Source organism: Miscanthus floridulus, chromosome 17, assembly GCF_019320115.1.
Source record: "Miscanthus floridulus cultivar M001 chromosome 17, ASM1932011v1, whole genome shotgun sequence".
In the NCBI taxonomy this organism is placed as follows: Eukaryota; Viridiplantae; Streptophyta; class Magnoliopsida; order Poales; family Poaceae; genus Miscanthus; species Miscanthus floridulus.
In genome coordinates, this window is record NC_089596.1 from 61,290,023 (window position 1) to 61,310,765 (window position 20,743).

Here is a 20,743-nt window from a genome sequence, read left to right on the forward strand (position 1 = left end):
CTAGATATGGATATTTGATTTTCCTATTTGATATAAGACCACCATTTATTGTTATTATTATTAGATAAACAATTTATAGGTGGTGAATATTTAGGGCATATTTGGTTTTATGGGACTAGAGACTACTTTTTAGTCTCTTTTAACCAAATAGGAAGACTACTAGATGGACTTTTAGTCTTTAGTCTACTAGTCCTTTGGGAGAGGCTTTTTAGGACTAATGGACTAACTTTACAGCCCTTATCTCTCCCTTTCTCTTCTCCCTCAACTCTGTCCAAAGGAAGAAGAAGGATATTTTAGTCTTTGTTCAGCCTTTTAGTCCTTTTTAGTCCATAAAACCAAACATATTATTTAGTTTCTCTTTTAGTTTTTTTTTAAGTCTCTGGTGGCCGGAACCTGGGCCTTACTCTACGACGTCTTATCCAATCCACACTGCCATCCTGGTCCGTCCGATCATCCAGAGGAGAGAGAAAAGAAAAGCGAAGGGTGGTGCAGTGCATGAGCAGGCGGCCGGGTAGACTGGGAGAGTTGACCGGAAAGTCCTGGTTTCCGCGTCCCGGCCTCACCTCACTCAGCACACCACCCGCTCTCACGGGCCCCACTGGGCCCCCACACTCTTTGAAAACTCTCGTCTCGCTTTCTAATTCCACACCGGCCCTGCCTGCCTGCCCTGCTCGCTCGCTCGCTCGCTCTAGTCCCTCCCTCCGACTCCGAGACTCCGAGTCATCTCCCCTCCCTCAACCCGCAGCTTCGTCGTCACCCCGCCGGCGCTCTCCTCCATCCCCTGGTCCGCCGGGCTACAGGTTCCCTCCAGGGCGCGGGAAGCAGCTCCCGGTGAGCACCCATGGAACCCGTCCCTCCCTCACTCTCGTCCTCTCATCTTTTTCTTTTCTTGTGGTTTAATTATTATCGTTCTTGCAAAATTGGCCATGGTCCGGACGTCCGGTACGATCTTGCATTCTCTGGTCTGGGCGAGGGTCTTAAATTCGAGAGGACCTGCCTGTCGTGGTGGGCTGGTGGCAAGGAAAGCGATCGATTTTGTGTTTTCGCAAAGTACTGTGCTGGAATTTGGGAGAGAAACCCCGTGCATGGTGTTCGTTCTAGCGGGTTTGTGTCCTCAGGAGGAAGGGTTTGCGACAATCAAAAGGTGCTTTTTTTAAAAGAACGACCCAGCGTGTGAAATCAGAGAGAGAGACGGAGGAGCATGTGCTCTTATGGTGCTCGCTTTCGGGAGATCTTTTTCCTTAGATTTTTTTTTCTTCTGAAAAGTTGTGCCCCTTTTTTGCGGTTGGAGCCGTTTATGTTGGGCATGAGAGATCAATCAAGAGACTAAATTAGAAAGCCTTTTGACAGTTTTTATAATACGTAGAGTCGAGGATTTGTTGATGATCTGCCTCTCGTTTTTTTTTTTGTTGCTTTCCATGCATATGGCTGCACTTCTTCTTTGTTGCAAAAAACCTTAACAAAAGTTGCCATCTCGTGTTATTTGCTTGCCTCTAGTGGGGATCGGTTCTTTAACTGACGTTGCCTGTATGTGGTTCACATTATTTGGCGTTGTCGATATCACGTTTGAATCGAATTTTGCATTTTAGGTAGTGGAAGAGAGAAGTTGCATAGTGACTTTCAGGTCCCCATATGGTTGCTGTCACCATTTACCGATTAGTATATGTCTCGTTTATTTTATTTTATTTTTTGAAAGTCCAGCGTCTCTAATTCTGTGCGTTCGAATTTGATTTTGTGTAGGTGAAGCTTGAATCGAGAAGTGGTGTTAACATCATCAGGGAGAAGTTGGATTAGTCCACCAAAGTGCTCGATGACAGATCATTTTGCTCTAGGTCTAGGTGCTCTTCTTCTGTTGCTGCTAAGTACCAGTTGTTTCAGTTCTGAGTTTGATGTCCAATGCTTGAGAGACGTTCAGAAATCAGTGATTGATCCAAATGGTATACTAAAGTCCTCATGGATTTTTGATAATGGCACTGCGGGTTTCATATGCAAATTTACTGGTGTGGAGTGCTGGCACCCAGATGAGAATCGAGTTCTTACATTGCGTCTCAGCAACCTTGGTCTTAAAGGTCCATTCCCTAAAGGTCTTAAGAATTGTACCAGTATGACTGGGCTGGATCTGTCAAGTAACAACTTTACAGGCGCCATCCCTTCAGACATCGAGCAGCAAGTGCCATATTTGACATCTCTGGACCTCTCCTATAATGGTTTCTCAGGAGGAATTCCAATACTTATTTATAACATTACATACCTAAACACCCTTAATCTTCAACATAACCAATTGAGTGGTGAAATCCCTGGGCAGTTCAGCGCCCTTGCTCGGTTACAAGTGTTCAATGTTGCTGACAACCGACTATCAGGGACTATTCCAAGTTCTCTACAGCACTTCTCGGCATCAAATTTTGCTGGTAATGAAGGACTGTGTGGGCCTCCATTAGGTGACTGCCAAGCTTCAGCAAAGAGCAAGAGCACTGCATCAATCATCGGGGCTGTTATTGGAGTGGTAGTTGTCGTCATTATTGGTGCATTAGTTGTGTTCTTTTGCCTGTGGAGGATACCAGCCAAGAAGAAGGCAAAGGATGAGGATGATAATAAGTGGGCAAAGAGTATCAAAGGAATAAAAACTATCAAGGCAAGTCATTAACTTATCATTTGATTTTTCTTTTTCTTAGGCAAACAGGCACGAATTGCAATTTCAAGTAACCTTTCGCACAAAAAGTAATCTGAAACTTATCTCTGACATGATTATTTCCATTATCCAGGTATCTATGTTTGAGAATCCAGTTTCAAAGATGAAACTAAGTGATCTCATGAAAGCCACAAACCAATTCAGCAAAGAGAACATCATTGGTACTGGGAGGACAGGAACTATGTACAAGGCAGTGCTACCTGACGGTTCCTTCCTAGCTGTGAAAAGGCTACAAGACTCGCAACATTCTGAATCACAGTTCACATCGGAGATGAAGACACTTGGTCAAGTGAGGCACCGGAACTTGGTTCCACTCTTGGGATTCTGCATTGCCAAGAAGGAGAAGTTGCTGGTGTACAAGCACATGCCCAAGGGCTCACTCTATGATAAGTTAAATCAAGAGGAAGGTACTAAGATGGATTGGCCGTTGAGGTTACGAATCGGCATTGGTGCAGCAAAAGGGCTTGCATATCTCCACCATACCTGCAATCCTCGAGTTCTTCACCGCAACATCAGCTCCAAATGCATCCTCTTGGATGAGGATTTCGAACCAAAGATATCGGACTTTGGCCTTGCTAGGCTCATGAACCCAATAGACACCCATCTCAGCACCTTTGTCAATGGGGAATTCGGAGACCTCGGTTACGTGGCACCAGAGTATGCACGTACTCTGATGGCCACGCCGAAGGGCGATGTCTACAGCTTCGGTGTGGTTCTCCTTGAGCTCGTCACCGGCGAGAAGCCTACCCACGTTTCCTCGGCCCCGGAGAATTTCAGAGGGAGCCTAGTGGAATGGATCAATTATCTGTCCAACAACGCACTTCTCCAAGATGCTATCGATAAGTCGCTGGTAGGGAAGGACGCTGATGGTGAGCTGATGCAGTTCCTGAAAGTTGCGTGTTCCTGCACGCTCGCCACCCCGAAGGAGAGACCAACCATGTTTGAGGTTTACCAGCTCGTTAGAGCCATTGGGGAAAGGTACCATTTCACTGCCGATGATGACCTGGTGCTGCCACCTCTTAGCACAGACGGTGACGGTGTAATCCTCGACGAACTCATTGTTGCCAAGTAATTGCAAAATTCATATGTCGCAGAAGACAAAACAAGACTGAATGTCTTCTTTTTTTTACCCCTCCAAGGGAGTCAGTAATGGTGAAGTGAGTAAGATGGCTTATATAAAAGATGTATGTACCAATTAGTAGCAGCATAATACTGCATCCGCTGTATAGTTGTTGTAGCTTGGTTGTTACCCACCCTTTGGAGATGATAGTAGCTGTAAAGGATAATTTTCATGTAACCAATTTGGGGACGAGGTAGTTGTTACTTGTAAGTTTGTTACCCTTGTGTCATGGGGTTTCACTGCCATTATACATCTGGCTCTTTGGTAAAGCCATTTCACATTACTACACTTGTACTTCTTCTTCTTCTTCTTTTTTTTGCGAAATACTACACTTGTACGTTGTCGTAGGTAGTACCAGATATTTGGCACTTGGCGGCTCACGGTAAGAAAGATTCTTGCACTGTTCCCTGCACCTGGCTGCATAGGCATCTTGCAGGCAGAGGTCAGTGTTTTGTGAAGGGGCACTTTACCAGTTGGAAACTATTCTTTGGTCCAAAAAGCCCGATCCTACGTGCACTGTGCACGGCAGGTAGTCAAATGATTTGACTCTAACCATTGATTTATCAGGTAGTACGAGTGTGTCCAGAAGAAAAAAATGACAGAGACATAATTGTTAAGAGCATTTTTTGTTGTTACGTGGTATCATATGAGCACACTTACATGTAGTACAACCATTTGAGTACAGCTTGCTTGAGTATTGCTCAAGATCCAATAACGTTATATGAATGGGCGCTCATACATTAAATAGTTTGGGTATATGGTTATACTTGAATTGTACAAATAATCATACTAGCTCAAAGTGTTTCCCTACCCATACTGGATTTTTTAAAACATTTTTTAAAACTATTTCCAAATCTAACATTGATTTTTTTCTTTCAAATCTAACAATTTTGGCCGCGCCTATTGTCACGGCGCGGCCAAACAACGCTGCCGCAACATGCATGGCGGCACGGTAGCGGTGATGACATGGCACTTCCTCGGGCCCTAGGCGCTGACGTGGCAGGCGCTGCCGCGCCACAAATCGTGGCGTGGCCCCACGGCGCGGGGAAGCCCAATACAGGACAGCGGACCGGCCTCCCTCCCCTCACTATCTCTCTTTCACTCCAATGAAACGGATCGAGGGGGAGACGCCGAGGCCACCGCCCGCCTCCCTCTCTAGGCTGCTCCAGGAGCCGTGCTCATCGCCGACGCAGCGGCCCCTTTCCCACCACCGCCGGCCTCTCTCCCCATCGTCTCCTTTACCTGCGCCCCCCTGTCCCTTCCTTGGTCGGTCGGCGATGTGCCGCACCCCTCTCCTCTCTCCTGCTCCCAGAAGAAGCCCGCCGGCGGCGGCCACCTCATCGCCATTGGTGGATTTGGCTAAGCCCCAATCTTCCCCTCGTTGTCGAGGTACTCCCCTTGTGTATTTGTTGATTGAATCGAAATTGTTGTTACTTAGGGTTAAGATGCAAAATTAGTTTGAATGATTAGTTAGTATAGTTAGTATAGTAAGTTAGTATAGTTAGTAAAGTTAGTATAGTTAGTAAAGTATAGTTAGTAAAGTTAGTTTAGTTAGTATAGGTAGTATAGTAAGTTAGTATAGTTAGTAAAGTTAGTTAGTTTAGTTAGTATATTTAGTGAGTCTAGTTAGTTATTGTATTTAGTATAATTAGTTATTGTAGTTAGTCTTGTATAGGTGTTAATATTAGATTAGTTAGTATAGTTATAGTTAGTATAGGTATTAATATTACTATAGGCAGTACGTACGACAATTAAGATGACTTGATGAAGTTTCCTCAATTGCTTTTGTAGATGGATTGTTGTGTCCGAGTTTTTTACGGAGAAAGTGTTAGGAAAGAAGATGGTATATTTGAGGATATGGAAGAAGAATTGGAATGGTTTGATGAACCTCCTAGCTTCAATGACCTTTGTGTCCGTTTGAATGCAATGTTTGGTGGTGATTTCATAGTGAAGGGGATGTTTGATAGTGGGAAGACTAGGGCACACTATGTCCTGATGCCCTTGCGCGACCCTGCTCACTAGTCCTGCTACAATAGGGTGCTCCAAGGTTCCAATGTGCCCATGGCTGAGGTGGTGGTGGAGAATCGGTACATGATGCAGGGTTTCTATGACGGGTCGTCCATTGACGGTGTTGGAGGCAATGAACAAGAATTTGGGGTCGAAGGGGAACCAACTCAGGGTAACATGGATTTGGACGGTCAGTTGATGTAGGAGCAGTTTCATTCAACTCCAGTAGGTTGTATAAACAATGACTTTGATGTGAACGGGTTCGAACGGGAAGAGGAGGAGCAGGAGGAGGACAGGATCGATGATGTAGTTAGCAGTGATTCAGACGATTCGGATGATGACCAAGGAGGTAGAGATGCTATGCCAACATCGATTGATGTCATGCCAGTACCAGTTCATGCTATGTCATTATAAGTACCAACTGAGGTAGTTCATGCTATGCCGACTCAGGGTAGACTAGTTACAAATTTGTCAGAGGATGATACCCCCTATGATTCATGGGGTAGGATTAGCGAAGCACATCAGTATGTTCCACCACCACCTTACACAGTGACAGAGCTTATGCAGCTGAGGTCGATGAACGTGCCCTTCAGTGGCGTTCGGAACTATAGGGATGTCAGCATGACGGATATGGCAGTTTATGACACTGGTCTGTAGATGTGTAGGAAATCATTATATGACCATGAGAATGTAATCCTTGAGAAGGGGAAGTTATTATAATTATTACCTTGAGGGTTACCTTGGTAGTTACCTTGATAGTTCGGCCTTTGTTGCTGGTTTCATCCTTGATTCTGTTGAGGACGATAGTAATTGTTGTTGACAAAGTTCACATCCTCTTGGGTTTTAGGACAGTTGTTCCCTGAATGCTAGTGTTGCCACATACTTCAACGTCATGCGTGAATCATGAATGTGTATGACTTCTTGCTTTTCATTGGCTCGCTCTTCAAGCCTCTTCATTAGCAGATCCATCTTGGCAGACAGCATGTCTACCTCGTTGAGTTGATGTATACCTCCACCTCTCTTGCGGATCTGAACACGTTCTTCATTCCAGCCTTAGTTGGAGGCCATCTTCTCCACAAGAGTGGTCGCAGCTAGAAGTGTAAGTGACAAGAATGCACCTCCAGCAGCAGCATCCATAGTCTCACGGGTACTGTTGGTCAACCCGTGGTAGAACGTCTGCATGAGTAGCTAATTCTCCATCCCATGATGAGAACACTCGGATATATAGTCTTGAAAGCATTCCCTTGCCTCAGGTACAGATTCATCATGTTGCTGTTGAAAACTTGAAATTCTCCCACGTAGAGCATTGTTCTTGCCTATAGGAAAGAACTTGGCTAGGAATGCAGTGGAGCAGTTATCCCATGTAGTATTTCTATCTTTGTTGGCGTAGAATCACTGCTTCGCCTTCCCCAAAAGTGAAAATGTGAAGAGACGAAGTAGTATGGCATCCTTGGATACTCCCTTTATGGTGAAAGTGCTGCAAATCTCCAGGAAGTGTTGGAGATGAGCACTAGCATCTTCATGTGCCTTTCCACAAAATTAGCTCGCTTGCACCATGTTGATTAGAGCTGGCTTGAGCTCGAATCCATTGTCTCCCACATTGACTGTGGTTCTAGTCCAAATGTTGGCAGTGGTTGGAGCAGAGAATTCACGAAGAGTCATGACAACCATGGCTTCAAATTCTAAAGTTAAGCTTCGCCTTATATGGTTGTCTTCCGACTCTAAGGTTAAAACTTTTTTGAGTTTAGCCTTAGTCCTCTTAAGTAGTGCTTCTGGATCATCAACGTAGTTTATTAGAAGGTCAAAACCAGTCATACATTATCTTGCATAAGATACACAAGTAGACAAAACAAGGGTAACCTGTTTGAGCAGAGGTTAATGGTTATTTCGATCACATCAATAAGTATAAGTTTATCAATACTTCCTTTGTCTAGCTACCTTCCCGACAACGGCGTCAGAAATGCTTGTTGATATTTCTTAGCATCGCTACTAAGAACAGAGTTTTAAATCTAGTCCTCGACAACGGCGCTAGAAATACTTGTTGGTATTTATTAACTTGTCACTTGTTTTATAGCCACCTATTATAAACATATATCTCCTAACATTACTTTACTAGGTTGTCATCCCTAGTGATGTTGCTAGAGATACTTGTTGGTACTACCTAGCATTACTATTAGAATAATACTAAATAGTTCTTTATTAATTTATGTGATTAGGAGGAATATATAGATATGAATAAAAAAGAATCTGCAAGCGCACAGATAATTATACCATTGTAGCACTTCACCCGAGAGTATTTCATGTATCATTATTTATATTTTTACCACAGGGAAGGTCTAGCATGGACAAGTATTAATAACCTATACTATTGATGGAGAAGTAAACCATAACCAATATTCTACTCAAAACAAAGGTAAGTCATAGGATAATATATATATATATATATATATATATATATATATATATATATGACAAGTATTGATAATGATAATGATAAATCACTCAAAGTACTCCTTTCTATGGCATTAGTATGGTCAGGTAGAATATTAGAGAAATAATCCTAAGTCATTCTTAATTATAGTTAAAGCATACATTGATTAGTGCAATTACACCAAATAGTCATTGTTGAGATCATCTTCATATCTACACATAAGGAATATTACTAAGGGAGATTAAGAACAGAGCTTGTCCCCCTTCGTAACCAGATCCTACGTGCTACCTACATCGGGGAATGGACTACAAAGGACTCAATGGGAGTGTCACATCCGTGATCTACCACATGACCCATAATATAAGGTGTATCCATAGGTAAACAACGTTTAAGCACCACGCTTACACAATGTCGACCACCCACCCATGGATCGTTAGGGTGAGCGCTATACGAACATATGCATGAATATGATGATAATCCAACTATACTAGGTATATAATCAAAGTAGACGATAAACATTATAATGAACATCATGAATAAGATGAATACTAATATTGTCATAATAATTGTAGCAAGCATATAAAAATAATGGAGATACAAAAGAGAGAGGGGGTACAAAGATTATACCGAACCACGCTCTTGACACGATCGGGAATCCAAGCGAAGCTTGCTTGCCTCCCTCTAGACCTAGCCTAACTAGCTATGCTCTAGAATATGATAGAGCTCTGAGAATGTTTAGGGTTTCTATCTTCTCAAATAACTTGATGCCTTCAGGGGGCAGGGGCTGATATATATAGACCGGAGCGTCCAACGTGAGCCCTTGGATCAAACCAACTTAAGGAACAACGTAGATGCAACCTAGGAGGTGGTGGAGAATCGACATTGCAACACGGAGGCTGATAGGTGGGCCTAGGGGCTAGACAGCCCCACCTGTCAGCCCCTCGCTCTCTGCCTCAGTGTGGTGTCCTTGCTGTCCTCTAGAACCTTCTAGTGTCCATTTCGCAGTGGATAAGCGTAATTAAATCTGACATGTTGGTCCACCTTGATGGTTTTCTGGAGAAACCCTACAGAAATCATAGATTCACCAAAACTTATGAAATTTATTAGTTTAAACCTCTAGAACTTTGTTGGTGATCTCAATTGTGCCCTTATGCATGTTTTATTGACGGTTTATAATGGTTGTTAACTACCATCAACAGTACCCCGAATATTATGTGCAATGCATTACTATAACCCTGGCTTGAAATGGTTTGTAGGCACAGGAGATATGTGTTTTGAGGACCCATTGAGGCCTGTCCTACATCGTGTGTTCTGGTCATTCACGTAGACGGAACATGCATTCCGGTATTGTCACCCAGTCGTACTTATTGATGGCACTTTCCTGACCAAAAAGTACAGGGGCACCTTGATGATGGCTGTTGCTGTTGATCTAGAGGACCAGATAGTACCCATGGCTTTTGCCTTGGTAGAGGGGGAGAACAATGTCGCAGAACCGACCAATTTATAAGAATACAAGTATAATGGCAATCCGCAAGTGGTCGCACTGTCATACTTGAACCCATATAAACCCGGTAGTCCGTCGAGTACCACGACGGGTCTCGATAAACGATTTACAACAACCAAGATCATACAGGATTCAACATACATGCCACACATTACATAAAGTTCACAGATACTTTTCATCATCAGAGTACGAATAGAAAGTTATTACAAACCGAGTTTGATAATTAAAGCGGAAGCAAATAAGTTCGAAGATAAAGTTTCCAACATAGTTTGATACAGTGCCATTCCAGATCACGATCCACAAAAGCAAAGATAGGAATTACTAAGGAAGCATGCCCAAGGCTTACTCCTCATCCACAGCGGGATAGAAGCAACTCTTGCAATAACCATGATACACAGTGCCATCTGCAACAATGGGAAAATAAACCCTGAGTACGAGAAGGTACTCAGCTAGACTTACCCGTCATGAACCAGAAATAAAATGACTCCAAGGATCATGCAAGGCTGTATAAGTGGACGTAACTTGACAACATTTTGCGAAAAAGGCAATTACCCGTTGAAAAATTATGATTCCTTTATCAAGTTAATTATAACTATCCATTTCTAGATTAGCAACTATCCTGTGCCAAACATGTGGTATATCATTTAGAAGCATACAATAGTAACCATAGCAGGTATTGTAATTCCATATTCATCTGAACCACCATGTTTCATAATATAGCTGCTACGATGTTGGGACTAGCCAAGTTTCTCACTATCCGGGAGAGACGGCGATTCGAATCGATTTCAACCAGCTGGGAATTTCTTCCTAACACAAACCCAGATCTACCAGCCACGATAGTCTTAGGTCACCTTTGGTACAACTCAGGTACACATTTCGCGGGTACGTACCGCGCCGCACAATCTGGAACACCAGATGCCAGGATGCTCAGGCCAAGCCTGCCCTTGGGCTCAGTCTGATCGTTCCCCGGAAGGAGCGCACAACAGAACGATTCCCGGCCTGAGTTGAATTACTCGGCTTCGCGGTCGGAATGAGTTATCCGGCCAGCTAAGTGAGAGGCATGCGTTCAATCTTGTCAGAAGCGCCAACAACGGTACGGTCCTTAATCGACACAGATGGGGATAAGTCCACACCCAAGACCTCCATGCCTTGTTGCTTCCCTATCGACTTCCCGTCCGGTCTCAATTTACTTTTACCTCATGGTTCTGTTCCACGATAGCAGATATAGCCAACCGTGCTCCGGTATCCACCTATATCTCGTAGGTGACAGGACATCACCCGACTTCTACCGGTCTAAGCATGGCTAAGCATATATATTCGATCCTGGACCTATACCGGTTAAAGGTGTAATATCTGGACAAGGAATGTACATGCATCAAGTGGTTTCATTCAACTCTTATAACCTAATGCATCAATCATAAATACGTAAGTAAACATTTGTAAATTACTGGGAGACTTATAATGCTCCGGGGCTTGCCTCGCAGAAAAGAAGTAGGACGGTGGTCAGGGCACTCCGGAAGCTCTTCAGGGTTCTGCTCCACGCCTTCGGGAGCTGCGGCTTGCGGATCCTCCTGCGGGTTCCCTTCCTCTACTTCTTCGAATTCCAGCAACGTGATCTCTTCCTCCGATCCTAGATGCATGAGTATGGTATAAGTATTACGAATGCATATATGTTAACAAGTGCATCATGTTGTTTGAGTAGGTGCATATCTCTTCTCGATTACCACTTAACTACTTCTACAATGCATCGACTAGGCCACAATTAGTAGCTACTTGTTTTACTCATAACTGGAGTTCTACAAATCCAAAAACAGTGATCCTGGACTTTCTAGAAAGCTTATCAAATTCTCTACGACTTTGTTATTAACCATTTTTACAGTACACATCAGTTTCAACATGTAACTCCTCACACTCTAGAATCAGTCCGGAAATGACTTAACATGCAATATAAAGTAATAACACTTCTACTTCATGTAATCATTCACAATTTGACAACCTAGAACCTACCAATAGTGTAAGCATACCAAATACAGTTAAGATGATATAATGGTGAAGCCTAAACTATTTATTAAATTGCCTTTATTATTTTAATTAGATATCTAGGTTAAATAATAAATATATATCAGATGTGCTTAATAAATTCTCAAAAATTTACAGAGCCTTACTAATGCTATCAAAGGACTACTATAAAAATTTCATGTCATTTTACTAAGTAGAACATTCTAAACAAAAATGATAAGGAAGCAAGGCTTGAAATAGCAAAAATGGAAAATCCTATTGAAAAGTGTCAAACAACAGATTTCTTATTTTTCCTAACACCCATATGGTACTAGTATCACCTCCAACAAATTTCATGAATTTTGGACTCATAATTAATTTATAAAAATTCATGTAAGGATTAACTATTTATAAAAAAAAATCTATAACTATAGATCTACACATGCACTGGTCTTCAAATTTTTACCCAAGCTCATATATGACAAGAATAGCCTACCACAAAAATTTCATAATTTTTGGAGCACAGGAACTCTAGATATAAAATAAACAAATTTGAATGCATTCAAAAGCACATTTGAAATACCTATTTAAATCTCCAGAATTTCCTACTGTTGAAACCAAGAATGTATTTTTCTTAAATACTACACTTCCTAAACAACACAATCATATTTATTTGAACATTTTAGGAGCTACCAAACTGAAGATACAAAATTAACAAAACACATGTGAATCTGCATTCAAACTGAACTGGATTTGAAATACTGAGTCGCTGACACGCGGGACCCACTGGTCAGCGAGACAAAAACAGAGCACAGCGGCGCTGCTCGACGGACGCGGCCAAAACTCGACGGCGGCGAGTTCGCCGGCGGCGACATCATCACTAGACCTTCTACTCGACCTAGCGCGTCGATTGGTATACTTGGCCGGCCCTATCGTCGACACCAGCGACGACGGCGGCGGCCATGGCGGCTCGGCGAGGCGGGACGTCGGCGGTACGCTGGCGACGACCTCGGCGGCCCAACCTAAAGTGCAGACGAGCATCTAGGAATGCTGGGGAACCTAGCGCGCTAGCTAACAGAGAGGGAGGAGGACTGTGGCAGCACGGCCACGACGACGGAGTCCGCGGCGGAGCTCCGGTGAGCCTTTGCACGGCGCTGACACTTACCGAACGTGAATGGCGGGCACGGGAAGAAGCTACGGGGTGCTGGGGAGATGGTGGTGCTATTGCGATGGCGAAGGAGCAGCGAGGATGAGCTGGTGACGGCTATGGCGACGGTGGAGGTGCGGGCCGAGCTCGGCTGTCGCTGCGGCGAGGAAGAAGGGACGCCAGAAGGGAAATGGGAGCGTGGGGCGACTCGGGCGGGTGCTGGCGGTGATGAAGGCACGCCCAGGCGCGGCGTGGCCTGCGCGGTCAGGGCGCTGGTGACGCGCGGCCGCCGCCGGGGACACGCGGCGTGCAAAGCCTGAAACCGGTCGGCCATGTACATTCGCGATTCAGTTCGTCAGTCGCGTGATGGCCGAGCCTGACAGCGCGTTTTCTCGCTGAATTACCGGCTAAACGGTGGCTCCTTCGTGCAAACGTACCGAATAGAAGTTGTAGAACCATGTACCATCTCCAACTCTTGTTAAGGCAGCATACTCTAATTCGCAACCTAAACCGAGTAAAATCATGCTCAAAGTCGGCTTGTCAGGCTGACAGTGTTCATGACTTAGCAAAAATTTGCTAAGTGTAGAAATTGTGATTTCTCTGATTTTTGAAACTCAAATTCACACATGTTAGGAGCAGAATCAGTCAAAGACCCAAAAATCAAAGTTGTTCCTTATGTCAAACACTACAACTTTGCTTTAGTGAACTCCTCCATGCAAGGTCTCTAACACCTAGTTCAACTTTAGTCAAACATGTCACTTTGAAATCATGATACCTATTCAAACCATGGCTAAATGACCAAACTAGCCCTAGCACTAAATACCAAAGTTGTTCCTAATGATATCCTAAGCATGTTAAAACAATTTGCAAGGTCATTTAAGCATTTCATGTAGTAGTCACTCATATAGCTATTCAGGTCAACACATGAAATATCGCTTAAGTGCTTGATCATGAAATGTGGCCTTCATGAACAAGGTTCCTTTTGTTAATCTAAGTGTAGCTAAGGTGTTATAGTGACCAACATTACACACTAGCATTTATTTGCACATGATCATATGCATATGTTACAAGAAACACGAAATAACAAGCAATGTCTCATATGTTTCGATCAGATGTTTCAATTGTAAATGATGATTTATGAATGCTTGATGCTCAGGCTCATGTTATGCAAGTCAAGTTATGCAAGGCTAACACCTGAGGTGTTACAGCCCCTCCCCCTTATAAAAATCTCGTCCCGAGATTTGCAAGACCTACCATTCTTGGAAAAAGGCGGGATAAACTTCTTGCAGATAATCTTCTCTTTCCCATGTAGCATCTTGTTCACTATGATTGTTCCACACCACCTTATAGAACTTAATAATCTTACTCCTTGTTACTCTCTCCATCTCTTCTAATACTCGAATTGGCTTTTCTTCATAGGTCAAATCCGATTGAAGCGGCACGTTGGTGGGTGCAATAGCTTCCTCCGGTACTCGAAGACATTTCTTTAGCTGCGAAACATGGAACACATCAAAGATTGCACTCATCTCTGGTGGTAGTTGTAGCTTATATGCAACATTTCCTTTTCGTTCCAAAATTTTGTATGGCCCTACATATCTTGGTGAAAGCTTCTTTTTCATCCCAAATCTCTTCACACCTTTCATGGGTGATACTCTCAAGTACACATAGTCACCTACTTCAAAAGTTAGTGGTCTTCTTCTTCTATCGGCATAACTCTTCTGTCTTGATTGAGCCGCCTTCATGTGTTGTTGGATGATACGTACTTGTTCTTCGGCTTCATTGACAAAATCAATACCAAAATATCTCCTTTCACCGGGCTCAATCCAATTCAATGGAGTTCTGCACTTTCTGCCATACAAGGCTTCAAATGGAGCCATTTGGATACTCGCTTGATAACTGTTGTTATAGGAAAATTCAGCTAAAGGTAACCATTTCTCCCATGAACCTTTTGAAGATATAACACAAGCCCTAAGTAAATCTTCTAGGATTTGGTTCACTCGCTCTGTCTGTCCTGAAGTTTGAGGATGATAAGCTGAACTTTTGATTAACTTGGTTCCCAAAGCTTGGTGTAGGTGCTCCCAGAAACAAGCTATCAACTATGGTTCTCTATCTGAGATTATGGTCCTGGGTACTCCATGCAATCTCATGATCTGGGCAACATATATTTCAGCGTATTTCCCAACTATATACCGCGTGTTCACGGGTATGAAGTGTGCTGACTTGGTGAGACGATCAACAATGACCCAGATTGAATCGTGACCTTGTGGTGTTGTTGGAAGGCCTGTAATAAAGTCCATACTGATCTCTTCCCATTTCCATCCTAGAATAGGCAGTGGCTGAAGTAATCCAGCGGTTTTCATATGGACGGCTTTCACTCTACTGCAGTTATCACACCTTGCAACATAGGCTGCGATCTCTTTCTTCATCTTAGTCCACCAAAAACGGGTTTTCAAATCTTGATACATCTTACTACTACCCGGGTGGATAGACAATTTGGAGGAGTGAGCTTCTTCTAGAATTTGATTCCTTAGCTCACGGTCTTTTGGCACCACTAGTCGGTCCTCAAACCATAATACACCTCTTTCGTCCAATCTAAAATGTTTGGTCTCTTGCTCTTGCATTTTTCTCTTGATGTGACTTATTCCTACATCAGTCTGCTGTAGCTCTATGATTCTGCCCTCAAGCGAACAACTGATTGTGATATTGTGTAGTACAGCAGGATGTAGCAAGTTGAATCCATCTTCCAATAGCGCTTCCACTGTGTTGCAATGGGACTTTCGACTAAGTGCATCGGCTACTACATTAGCTTTACCCGGATGGTAATGCACTTCCAAATTATAGTCCTTAATCAATTCCAACCATCTACGTTGTCTCATGTTCAGTTCTGGCTGGGTAAAGATATACTTGAGGCTTTTATGGTCAGTATAGATATGACATACATTGCCCAACAAGTAATGTCTCCATATCTTCAATGCATGGACAACGGCTGCAAGTTCCAAATCATGTGTAGGGTAGTTGACTTCATGTTTTCTCAGTTGTCGAGAGGCATATGCAATTACTCTCCCTTCTTGCATAAGTACACATCCCAAACCTATTCTTGATGCATCACAAAATACATCAAAAGGCTTTTCAATGTCTGGTTGTGCTAGCACTGGTGCTGTAGTCAACAAAGTTCTGAGGGTCTAAAAAGATGTTTCACATTCTGGTGTCCATTTGTATTTCTCATCTTTCTGAAGTAGTCTGGTCATAGGCTTAGCTATCTTTGAGAAATCTGGAATAAACCGGCGATAGTATCCTGCTAACCCTAGAAAACTCCGAACTTCATGCACCGAAGTTGGGGCTTTCCAATCCATGACCTCTTGTACTTTTGATGGGTCTACTGAGATTCCATCTCTTGATAATATGTGACCTAAGAAAGGTACTTTGCTCATCCAAAATTCACATTTGCTAAACTTGGCATATAGCTTATGCTCCCTTAGTCTAGATAGGACAATCCTCAGATGCTCTTCATGATCTGACTCATTTTCTGAATAAATCAATATGTCATCGATAAACACGACCACGAACTTATCAAGTTCGGGCATGAATACCGAGTTCATTAGGTACATGAAATAGGCTGGAGCATTTGTTAGTCCGAAAGACATAACCAAATACTCGTATAAGCCGTACCTAGTAGAGAAAGCAGTTTTGGGTATATCCTCCGATCTGATCTTTATCTGATGGTAACCTGATCTCAAGTCAATTTTGGAGAATACCTTTGCCTTCGCTAGCTGATCGAACAAGATGTCGATGCGGGGTAACGGATATTTGTTCTTGATGGTCACAGCATTGAGTGGTCTGTAATCTACACACATCCTCAGTGACTTATCCTTCTTTTTCACAAACAGTGCTGGACATCCCCACGGAGATGAGCTAGGTTGGATAAGACCTTTGTCCAATAGATCTTGCAATTGAACCTTAAGTTCTGCTAACTCATTGGGTGGCATTCTATATGGCCTTCTGGATATGGGTGCGGTACCTGGCACAAATTCGATCTTAAATTCCACGTCCCTATCCGGTGGTAGACCTGGTAATTCCTCTAGAAATACATCCGGAAACTCACAAACCACTGGGATATCACATATTGTGGTGGCTTGGATAGCACAGGCTAAATGTTGGGGTTCGAAATCGCGGGAGAGTGGAACTAGAAAAGCATTCCCTCCCGTGGATTCTCTCAACATGATAGTACGGGTGCTAGTGTCGATAAGAACACCATGATCCTTCATCCAATTCATGCCTAAGATTACACTTATCGACAATCCCGGCAATATTATCAAATCTGTTGTGTACTCCCTCCCTTGTATCACAATGAGTATATTTTTGACTATCTTTTTGGTAGTAACAGTACCCCCTGCTGAACTTATGTTAAAACCCCCTTTGCTTACTTCAATTATTTCTTGATCATGTCTAGATGCAAATGCTTGACTCATAAACGAATGAGAAGCTCCCGAATCAAATAAAACAACAGCGGGATGCTTGTTGACGAGAAACATACCAGCCATGACAACTTCTCCGGCGGGCACTTCCTCCACAGCGGTATAGTGCACTTGTCCCTGACGTGCCCTGGCATTCACCTGTCTCTGATTGTTCTGGTTTGGGTTGCCATTCCTCTTGGGGTGGGGGCACTCCTTGGACCAATGACCCAGTTGGTTGCAGTTGAAACAAGGTTGATTACTTTTGAATCCGGCGGAACTGTCCTGATTGCCATTTCCTTTTGGTAAGGCAATAGTAAACGCCTTACGAAATGGTTTCTGTGGCCTGTTATTCTGAGCTTTCGGTGGTGGAGGCCTGAACTTGGGTGCAGGTGGACGGAATTGTGGCCTAGCTGTGATAGGCGCTTTCGACTGGAAAGATCCGGATGCACCGGCCTCATAGGCCCTCTTGCGACCTTTAGCAACTGCATGCATGTTGTTGTGATTTTCTTGGGTCAAGGCATCACTAATGAATTCATTGTACGTGGCACATCGGGAGTTTGCCATAGTCTTCATTAATTTGGTACCCAGACCTCGCTTGAAACTCTCAATCTTTTTCTCTTCAGTATCCACGAAACTTGGAGCATATCTTGACAAGTTGTTGAATGCGTGCATATATTCTGTGAGTGACTTGGTTCCCTGAGTGAGCCTCATAAATTCTGCTGCTTTCATGCGCATCAGGCCTGGGGGAATATGGTGTCCCCTAAAAGCCAGCTTGAATTGATCTCAGGTCACTCGTGCGTTAGCAGGCAGAGACGACAGAAAGTGCGTCCACCAGATTCCTGCTGGTCCTTGCAATTGATGAGAAGCATATTCTGCTTTTAGGTGCTCTGTGACCCTTAGCAGACGAAATTTCTGCTCGATGGTATTCAGCCACTCATCGGCCTGCAGTGGTTCCTCAGCCACCTTGAAGATCGGCGGCTTCGTGTCCAGAAACTCCTTGAATGAACTGTGCTGATTTGGCTCGGCCCCTGGTTGCTGTGGGTGGCCACGAGCAGTGTTTTGCGCGATGAGGCGCAAGGCTTCTTCCATTGTCCTCTGGCTCCCTAGGAACTAGGCAAAGAACTCCTGAGTAGACGGTGGGGGTGGGGGTGGCAAGTCATCATGGTTGCCATCCTGGCTGCTACTAGCTCCTGCACGGGTGCGCGTCATCTGCGAAGTTGCAACAATAAGTGATTATTGGTTGATGCCAAGAGATTGCAGATGAATTAGATACTCATGCCAAACTGAAATTACTGGAGAAAATTCTCAAAATCACAATAAAAACAGAGGCATAATAATTCTTTCTCGCAACATGACATCACCAATTTGACCACTTATCGTGCTCATAACGCATGAAATTTTAAAGCGTGATTACCGACAAAGAACAGAAATTGCATTGACGTTCGTCCAAACATGCGATTAACATTACATGATAGTCTGGTTACTAATGCCAACTTCAACTACATGTCCATTACATAAATAGAGGTGATACATTAGTCCTTCCCCTAAATGCGAAGCGATCTAATCCTCATCATGGTCACTATCGAGGTCAGACGCAGAATCATTTCCTTCCTCAGGTTCTAGTTCCTCTTCAGGTGCCACTTCTTCTTCTTCTTCGTACCCCTCTAGATCCATTTCTGCAGCTCCAGGTGGGACATAAGGGTGGAGCTGATTATGCAGTAGATGAACCTCTTCATGCAGATTATCGTTGTATTCTTCCGCATTTGCCAGCTGCTGTTCCAGCTCAAATTGTCGAGCTCTCAGGACATTTTCCCTGGACCAGGCTGCATTCCGTTGGTGAGTTAACCGAGTCATCTCTTCGGTGAGCCTCTCAATCTCGATGTCGTGCTCCCTCTGAAGCTGACGTCGGTCTTCGCGGGCATGACCAAGAGCACTAGACACTCGTCTGAGGCTACCCTCAACTCCATCTAACACTCTCATTACTGCGAACATGGCGCTCATGGAAGGGTTATCACTGTTCTGCCTTTCTGCTGCACCAATTTCTAAGGGTCTTCCTCTTGCCTGCTGCCATGAGTCAGTGGAGGGATTACCTCTTGGAAAGACTCCAACCAAAGCGGCTGCCAGCTCCTGAGGAAAACGATCCATGATATTCCTCAAGATCCCAAAAGCTGCCCTACCAGCTGCTTCTTCAGCAGTCCTGCCAGTCGACTCATAACACCAGCCTGTCCACTCAGAATCGTCACCTCGGGGACGAACAACGGCCTCCACAGTAACTAAGAGACCTTCTCCCAACCGCTCATTCGCCCAGAAGTAGCGGGGTTCCATTCCATCAGGATAACCTACAGAGCTGAGCACTCTCCATAAGAGTGTAGGCATCCCAAACTCTCCAAGGAACGTGTGACGTTGACGGGTACGTGGAGCAAGCTGACGGCTAGGAGCTCTGCCTCCGGTGGACTTGCGAGCAGTCTGCTTGGTGCATGCCATCTGTACCATTAACATGTACCCTTGGTGAGACAATGCCATAATGGATAAGAGTTACATAACCGAGTAAGAATCTTTATAAGGGGAGGAACAAATGTAATTATGTGAATGGTATTTTAACATGATGCATGCTCGTGCCGTACGTCCTCACAAACTTAGGAAAAATTTGTTTCTAACGGTAGACACGGTGGCATACATACGTTCTCTCATAAATAGCGTAACTAGTCGAGCTACACGTTTCGTTGTTAGTGTACCTGCATAAAATTTCATTTCAGCCCTAAACCCATAATGAATATGCAGAATGTAATTGTAAATACTTCCATATATGTATACCCATACATATACTTCCGTATCAATCTACCCGACAAGAATTTAAACCCATAATTAAATACGTACCATATACACATGCAAGCATGCATACATAGCCGTACCAAAGCTAACTCTTCCCGACCGCACGCTCACATCTTGCGGTCAAACTCTCATCTTACCTTGGCGTAGAGGCATTTGATCCATACATTACCACTCAAGTGAATGGCATCCATACTATAGCACGCCGTATGGACGACGAAGTAAAAACCCCCATGTTAGTACTTAAATAGCCACCTAATAGTCCTTAATTTGGGCATAAGGAAAGTGATCAATGGCACACTTTAGATTTCAAATACCTATTATTTGACTATTAGTTGCTAGAGAAGGGTTTTTGGAAAACAAAAACTTTTTGTTTTAAATACACTTGTGACAATTACGTTAAATCTTGCTCTGATACCAGCTGTCGCAGAACCGACCAATTTATAAGAATACAAGTATAATGGCAATCCGCAAGTGGTCGCACTGTCATACTTGAACCCATATAAACCCGGTAGTCCGTCGAGTACCACGACGGGTCTCGATAAACGATTTACAACAACCAAG

The 20,743-nt window shown here is 43.7% G+C and overlaps 1 protein-coding gene and 1 non-coding gene across 3 annotated transcripts; both read left to right on the top strand.

Annotated features, from left to right (window-relative positions):
• Nucleotides 1-666: 666 nt before the first annotated feature.
• On the top strand, nucleotides 667-4,092 carry LOC136516627 (probably inactive leucine-rich repeat receptor-like protein kinase At5g48380). Of its 2 annotated transcripts, none has more exons than XM_066510077.1 (3): nucleotides 667-831; nucleotides 1,741-2,632; nucleotides 2,763-4,092. In XM_066510077.1, the coding sequence occupies exons 2-3, from the start codon at nucleotides 1,811-1,813 to the stop codon at nucleotides 3,759-3,761; spliced, it is 1,821 nt and encodes a 606-aa protein (XP_066366174.1). In that variant the 5' UTR covers nucleotides 667-831; nucleotides 1,741-1,810; the 3' UTR covers nucleotides 3,762-4,092. The 2 variants fall into 2 exon arrangements, with proteins under 2 accessions (XP_066366174.1, XP_066366172.1); XM_066510075.1 differs by lacking the exon at nucleotides 667-831 and adding an exon at nucleotides 838-1,144.
• A 2,922-nt stretch (nucleotides 4,093-7,014) lies between these two features.
• On the top strand, nucleotides 7,015-7,123 carry LOC136519174 (small nucleolar RNA R71). Its single transcript, XR_010774736.1, has one exon. It is a non-coding gene; the product is annotated as a small nucleolar RNA R71 (small nucleolar RNA).
• Nucleotides 7,124-20,743: the final 13,620 nt, after the last annotated feature.

Excerpts from the sequence above, each read along its gene's own strand:
- LOC136516627 (XM_066510077.1), top strand. The coding sequence starts at position 1,811 with ATGACAGATCATTTTGCTCTAGGTCTAGGTGCTCTTCTTCTGTTGCTG. Across the intron at positions 2,633-2,762 it reads AAGGAATAAAAACTATCAAG|GTATCTATGTTTGAGAATCC; the intron begins GCAAGTCATTAA and ends TCCATTATCCAG.